The 7959-nt window shown below is 30.5% G+C and overlaps 1 protein-coding gene and 1 long non-coding RNA gene across 2 annotated transcripts in view; both read left to right on the forward strand.

Annotated features, from left to right (window-relative positions):
• The window catches only part of LOC110270446, an 8555-nt gene extending 832 nt beyond the window's left edge, over positions 1-7723 (forward strand). The window contains exons 2-3 of the long non-coding RNA XR_002359977.1: positions 7579-7593; positions 7658-7723. This is a non-coding gene — a long non-coding RNA (uncharacterized LOC110270446). The remainder of the gene's footprint in view (positions 1-7578; positions 7594-7657) is intronic.
• LOC107634728 (probable WRKY transcription factor 35) lies at positions 2921-5314 on the forward strand. Its single transcript, XM_016338151.2, has 3 exons — positions 2921-3687; positions 4167-4307; positions 4539-5314. The coding sequence occupies exons 1-3, from the start codon at positions 3158-3160 to the stop codon at positions 4882-4884; spliced, it is 1017 nt and encodes a 338-aa protein (XP_016193637.1). The 5' UTR covers positions 2921-3157; the 3' UTR covers positions 4885-5314.

Below are 7959 nucleotides of genomic sequence, written 5' to 3' on the forward strand. Positions count from 1 at the left end.
ATTAAAAATATTAATAATAGTTAATTAATTTACTGTCCTTATCACACTCCTCGTGAAAAAATATTAAAGTTCCTTGTGCCACTCATCATCATATCATATTATATAAACCAGGATACGGTCCTGTAGAAGATTACATACATAAATCAAATGTTTCTTCTATTCCGTGACATGACTGCAAATATGATCAAGTGATCGCCTATTTTTCTGATATTATTAAGATGTTTTAATAATTAGTGGCATATATTTTTAAAAAAGATAGGTTTTAAGAATTATATATATGATGAATGAGACCAAGATGAATTGGACTAACTAACTCTAACCCAGCCAATCTATTGTAATTTGTAAGGCTTAGTGGAATGATGATACCTTAGGTAGTATTTGAAATATGTATATATTATTGCGGTCACATGTTCAAAACGTGTAAACCCTCTTCTCCATTATTCCTTGGGCGTCTGTATGTATTGACCAAATAAATAAAACCTAAACATTATGGTCCAAATTACAAAGGTTATTACATAATCTCGTATATATGGTTAATTATTCTGACTCGAGCAACACACTGAGTGATTTGACGCCCAATTATATCGAACTTAGAGTCCATGAATTATTGAACACAGTGGCATTTGTAGTTGGGGTAATAGTGACTCTTTTGGAGCGTATGATATCAAAATCCAAATCCAGTGTGACAAAGGTTCTCAAGAACAGGGAGAAAGATATGTATGTGGTGATAGTTGTGTTAACTATATACATAGCAGATTCTCAAAATGTCTCATCAAACACAACTTGTCGGTTCTTTTCTCTCCATGATCAATGGCCCATTGAAGATTAAACTTTTTAAATTCTCCAAATTATAAACAAGATTAAACTAAATCCACCTCTTGTCCGATCCTACCAATTTTAAAATATTAAAAAATTATATATTTTATATATACTTATTTTTAATGAAAAAAATTTAATAACCAAACTAACCATTAATTATATTGGTAAGGAATGATCCATGGTAAAAAAAAAAGAGATTGAGTGAGAGGACATGAGATAGCAATGAAGTCGGTGCTGACTATACTGGAAGTCGGTGCTGACTATACTGGGAAGAACGAAGAAGTTACAAGCTATGGAAATTCAACGACTCGTTAAGGAATGATGTACTGTATAAAGAGATTGGTAGAATTTTAATATTTTAAGAAATTATACAATTACCCATCTCAAATAATAAATTACAAAATAACCCAACTATAGTTAAGTAATGACCAATTAAAATGTGACACATCATGAAAGGTAACTTACATGTTATTTTAGAGAGGGTTGGGTAGAATTCACCTTTATTTTATAGTCAATTTCATTACACTAGAGAGTCCTACAATCATCAAAAGCACTTTAAGGCATTAATCATCCTTAAAAAGTTAAAAAGCTCCGTTAAGAATATTTGGCTCCAAATTAAGTTATATTACGACCCTAATATATACCTGCCCAGATATATATAGCTAGCTAGTTAAGCCGGAGGATATACTTTTGTGTTGTGAGTTTGTAACCTTAAAAGAGGAGGAAAAAGTAAAAATAATGTTATGTATATACTAAAAATTAATTATTAATTATTATAAGTATATTTGTATTTAACTATTAAATAAAAAGTGAATGATCTCCCATCATTAAATGTAATTTCACACCATTAAAAATATTATTGATGGCTAATTGATGGTTATAAAACATAAAAGTTGCTGGCTCTCTAACATTCCTCATATATAAATATATTATATCTAATTTAATAATTAATTTTGTATGTACATATATATAATATTTTTTAAAAAAGTGAGCCCGATTTCCAAAAGTGGCTTCTAAAATAGTTGATTTGCAAAGATGGATATTCACCACCACGAGAAAATGCATTATACAATATACCCTGTCATGTCGTCAATTCATTTTGAATCTGAATGGAGAGCAAGTGGACTTGGATTTTCTCAACCACGTACTTTTTTTCTTCCATATGATTATCATAAATATTCATTGATTGGTCTTAATTGGCTTGAATGTTTGTTTCATCATTGCATTGTCATTTACTCACCAATGGATAGATACATATCATATAATCTGGTACAAGATTTGGTTAATGACGATTATTCTTATATAGATTATGTACTTAATTGGTAAAGATGGCATGCAATTTCGGAACTTTTTATTTTTAATATTGTGAAAGGAATGGTATACCTGAGTTATGAGGGTGTATGGTGATTCACTTGCGTATGATGGTTGTCCAAGAGAAATTGGACCGTCCGATTAGAAGTACTGAAAATTCTGGGTCCGATTTGTGTACTAGCAAAAAATCCTGGGTTCGATTTGTGTACTGGCAGAAAATCTTGGGTCTGATTTCAAAAAATTTTGGGTCCGATTTGTACTCTCTTTCTGCAATGAAATCGGACTCTCTGATTTGTGTACTTTTCACAATTTTAAAAAACACAAAAAATTACAATATTAAAATACACCACTCTTACTTTTATAACAAAAAAAAATTAGCCTGCAGTTTCGTGAAGTCTAAATAGTGTGTTAAAATAGAAAAAAATTGACAAAACTCGTATAAATATAAGAAAATATATCTTAATAATAATCTTCATGTATTCAAGTATTCGATTTAAATTGGATTGGATCGATTATGAAAAATAGATTCAAATCCGATCCAATTTAATGATTTATAAAAAATAAAATCCAATCCAATTTAAATTAGTGTAATTTTAATCTATTTTCGGTTTGAATGGAATAGTAATTTAATTTAAACACCCCTAATTTAAAATTGTTTCTCTCACTTGTGTGATATTGCGTGTTGGATGGAGCCATTGTGTTAAAAGTCAGCGTCTTTGTCTTTTTCTCTTTTTCTTTCTCTTTAATTAAACATATTATTGTGTTATTTATTAGAGTAGTAAAGGAAGGGAACAACCAGTTTTGAACCCCCATAATCCTGTTCCTTTGCTTTTTCTGGCTTCTTAATACCCTCCAAACAACCCATTTCCTCAGCACATATCAACCCTGTAATAACCAACAGAATTCCTAGAATTGCATGCCTTATACGTCGTCATTTAATAAAGCCTAGCCCTGCCTGCAAGGCTGCAAATTAAAGCTTCCAAAAGTGTATATATATAGATGTTCCAAAACTGGACATCTACTCGTTATGGATCATTATACTCTAGGTGGAGTTATGGAGAATAATAATAATAATAACAACAAGGAGAAGTACTATCAAGGTGATTTGAGTGACATAATCCGTGCTAGTTATGGTTATTATGGGAGCTACAACTCAGCATCATCTGAAGCTTCTTACATGGTGGAAGACCCTCCTATGATGGCAAACTTTGGTGATCCTTTCTCAAACTCGGGAGGAGATCCCTTGCTACATGATATGCCCTACTTTAACACTTTATCTTTGGGACTGGAAGCTGCTACTTGTTTTGGTGGTAGCAGCAGTGGTGATGCTTGTGATGATGATGATGATGATATGAAAACGCCTTGTATCATGACTCATCATCAGATCTCTCATCCCAACCCCAATTTATTATTACCCATCTCAACGTGTCAAGATTCTTCCTCCACAATAATGACAGTTAATAATAATAGCAGTACCAAGCCTTCTTCTGCTTATTGCTTGGTGGACAACACAGGACCGGTGGTAGTGCAGATCTCAGCTCCTGTTAATAAGCGAAGGTCAGATATGATTGTTTTAAATAATTAATTTTTATCATTTTCTTTTATTTTGATTCTTTTCATGCATGATGAGAGGATGGCACTGCCCGGTTAGATAGGGTTTTTTTTTATTATTATATATACTTGTTCAAATGATGATGGCTTTTGTCCTCGTGAGATATAATTGATTAATAAATGGATTAATGAGGTTGAAGAGTTGATGATGGAGGCTTGTCATGGGGATTTAACCCACATGAAAAGTAGAAAGCTAGTAGGATATTGTGGCTGTCACTATAACAATAATCACCAACGGAACTTTCAACACTAATTAATAAGTAAGCTTATCTTTTCACACAAAACCACCTGAGAGACTCCTATTCTATCAATCACTAGCTATACTAAAGAGATATTCTCTTGTGTCTATTTGAATTAGATTTAGATTTATGAGATAACTAATCAAAAAGTAAAAAGTAGTTATTGTTGTTGTGAAACTTGTTCAGGAAAAGTCAGGCAAAGAAGTCGATTTGTATTCCAGCAGCAGCAGCACCAACCAGTAGACAAGGTGGAGAGGTAGTTCCCTCTGATCTGTGGGCTTGGAGAAAATACGGTCAAAAACCTATTAAAGGTTCTCCATATCCAAGGTAATTAACTTACAATTAAAAATCTGATCTCTCTTTAGTCAATACTTCATTATTATATAGATTTAGTTAACCACAAGTTAAGATTGTTAATAATAAAAAAAAATTTAAATACTTTATTTTATATTTATATTGAATAATGAACGAAATTTACACACCTTAAGCAAGCAATTACTTTTCGTATTGGGAGGTGTTTGGGCATTAATTTATTTTATTGTTTTTTATGTGTTGTAGGGGTTACTATAGATGCAGCAGCACAAAGGGTTGCCCTGCAAGGAAACAAGTGGAGAGGAGCAGAACAGACCCAAACATGTTGGTCATTACTTACACTTCCGAACACAACCATTCATGGCCAACTCAAAGAAACGCTTTGGCTGGTTCATCCCGATCCAATACTCATCCACCATCATCGTCCACTAAGAACACAATCACAACAACAAAGCCAGAAGAGCAACAACACAGCAACACTGACAGCAACACTGCGTTACTCGCAGTGAAGAAGGAAGACATTCATAATAATAACAAACTTGAGGACTTGTTTGCAGAATTGGGACAATTGGAACGTGATTATATATGCTGATGATCATCATCATTATTACGAGAGTGAGTGATTACACCACCAGATAGCACCTCATTATTTGAAGATAGACCAAGATATATAGGACCCTCGCAGGAGGTTATATTTCTGGATTACGCTACGTGTATACCAAAATCAGCCACTAAAGCCAGTCACTAGTATAAAATACATGCTGCAATACAAATATATTATAAAAATAAATTAAACTACACATGTATTTATACAAAAATATATTGATAACTAATTTTAGTGGCTGATTTTAATGTACAAATAGCATTTCTCTTTATATATATATATATATGATCATAACCTAAAATCAGCCACAACATCTTCCTCAGGGTTAGTTACCTTAATTAGTAATTACTCTTCCACTAAATTTCTGTATTAGGAAATAATATTACATAACAAATCACTACTAAAAGTTGTCAACGCTTATTTATCTTAGATAACTTCTAAATTTTAATTAAAAAATTGTAAAAAAATCTATATAACTTTGTTTTAAAAGTTTGTAACTTAAAAATATGTGAAATAATCTAAGTCTTTATTGTTATGCCGAAATTTCATTTTTGTATTTTTTATCTTAGTCTTTTAGATGTCATGTGGGTGAGATATGATCATGAGGTTTGAGATAATATATGGCACTTTGAATTAAGGTGGGTACTCCCATGAAGATATTATAATTGTCTTCATGTGATGATTTTTCTTTTTGACCTTTAGATGATGGAGTGTAGGGTTAGATTTTGATATGTTATAAAAGTGTTGTTTTTATTGGAAGTGTGGTCAAATCAATAAATCACACTTTTATACAAAGCATCTTCATAAAAAGATGTTTTTTGCATCTTCATTTGAGTAGCTCCCTTGAATGAATGTACATTGAGTTATTGTGATTTACGGGAAAATAAAAGAGAGGGATATAATAGTTGAGTATAGATAGTGGGGTGAAAAGTGGGGAGAATGGGAGTGCTGCATGATTGGAAGCAAGCAAGCAAACACAAAGAAGAGTCCCATATTCCTTCTTTGGAATATTGGTGGATGGGACACAAAGCTGAGCCACACAAGATTTTAACAGTTAAAACAACAATTCACTAGAGACAACCTCACAACCATTCAATAGTGCTCAATAATTATTGTGATTTTGAGTCTGACTGGTAGTAGATTGATGACAATCAATAATGCTTGGAAGAAATAAAAAGTTAATTTAAATAATCTAAAATTATCTTATTATATAAGATAATTTTAGATATTATCTTTTTGGGTAAAATATTATTTTGGTCTTCAATATTCGGGTCGAATCATAATTTGGTCTCTAACATTTTAAATGTCCTATTTCAGTCCAAAAAACTTTTGAACGTTCTATTTCAATTCTAAAAAAAATTAAGTGGATTTAATGCTGTTCCACTTTTAAATTTGGCATAAACAATTCGATATTAAAGAGTCAATATTATTCAACAATTTTAGTATGTAAGTAAAATCGATTTACCAACAATCGTTAATATAAAAAATTTTTCCTTTAATTTTGAAGTGCATTGATTATTGATCGTTAGGATTTGGAATTTTTACCCAAAAAAATTAAATTGAAGAAAAAAATGTTACAAGAAAGTTTTTATTATATTTTCTAACGTATAAAAAAAAAGATATGACTTAATTAGTAAAGTTATTAACGTGTACATCATTTATTTTAATTCTTAATGTCAAATTTAATAATAAGATCTTATTGAATATATTTAAAATTGTTTGGGATAGAAATAGAATGCGTAAAATGTTAAGAAGTAAATTAAAATTTGGTTCAAATATTGAAAACTAAAATAATATTTTATTATATCTTTTTAGTATTACCGGATGACAAAACCATGGAATTAAACTAGCCCTCTCATCTTTTCAAGCGTGTGAACAAGATTATTTTACCTTGTTTCCTTTATGATGCCTAAAATTCACTTGTTGGATTCAAAAATAAAAGAGTGGATCATATATTCTCTCAATTTTTTGTTAAAATGTGATTTTTTTATTATTTAATATTTTTTATATATTTTTTTTTCTCTCACTTAAAGAATATAAGATAAAAGATCATACTTTACTAAATAATTAAAAAATAATTGAAAAATTTTATTTCCAATCAACATTCTATTCTGATGTCATTCTATTTTTGGACAAATTAAACAAAAATTTTATGAGTACCAGAAAATCCTTCTTTCTATCTTCCGCGTTAAAAGTGAAAAGTAAGAAAGATGAAGGATAAGTTGAATGAGAAAATGACTGTTGTATAGCATGCCTGTATCCAACCTTATCGGTTGTCATCATCAGTAGTTTCTCTTGAGAAACAAAATCAAGCAAAGCTCGAATTGCATAGTCAGCTAGGATAAACTTCTTTATATTACAGACATACCAATAAACATCCAAGTTGAAATTAAACCTTACAGTAGTAGTGTGTATACAAGATTTTGAATTTTACTTTTTTTTTTTTGTTGACATGATCTTTTGTATTTATTATTTTGGATAAAAAAAAAAACTAAATTTCATTTATCAATAAGCATAAGTACAAACTGTAGAGTAAGACGCTCAACAATAATGTAGCAAAGATTCAAACATTTGGACCAAGCATGACACTATACTATCAACTGGGTACCAAAATATTGAAATACTCTTTCTTAGCATGTACCATAACTGCGCTATATGAAATCGGTAAAAGTGTACGAAAAGAAAGTGAAAACTCAGGTGCAGTCGACTTCACGTGAGGTTGATGGTTGAGAACCATTAGATGAAAATTTAGTCAAATCAGTCAAATTATCTAATGACTTTCAGTTATCCACTTCACGTGAAGTTCGACTGCACCTGAGTTTTCACCAGAAAAGAAATATATCAAAATAAACGTTTTACAGTTGAAAAGTTTTGTTTAAAGTTTCTAAATAATTTTTGTGATACCAACTCTTTAGTTAAAGAACTTTTTGACATACTTCGGATAACTTTGTAAACTATTTTTCAGGTATTTACATTGAATACCTAATTTGAAAATAGATTTTTAAATTAAGTAGAAGGAATAAAATTAAAAATATAAAGAGACAAGAGTTTAGAAGATGTATA

The sequence above is a fragment of the Arachis ipaensis genome, chromosome B03, assembly GCF_000816755.2.
Source record: "Arachis ipaensis cultivar K30076 chromosome B03, Araip1.1, whole genome shotgun sequence".
Lineage (NCBI taxonomy): Eukaryota > Viridiplantae > Streptophyta > Magnoliopsida > Fabales > Fabaceae > Arachis > Arachis ipaensis.

Coding starts and splice junctions, on each gene's coding strand:
- LOC107634728 (XM_016338151.2), top strand. CDS start 3,158: ATGGATCATTATACTCTAGGTGGAGTTATGGAGAATAATAATAATAAT. Junction 3,688..4,166: donor GCTCCTGTTAATAAGCGAAG/GTCAGATATGAT, acceptor AAACTTGTTCAG/GAAAAGTCAGGCAAAGAAGT. Junction 4,308..4,538: donor AAAGGTTCTCCATATCCAAG/GTAATTAACTTA, acceptor TATGTGTTGTAG/GGGTTACTATAGATGCAGCA.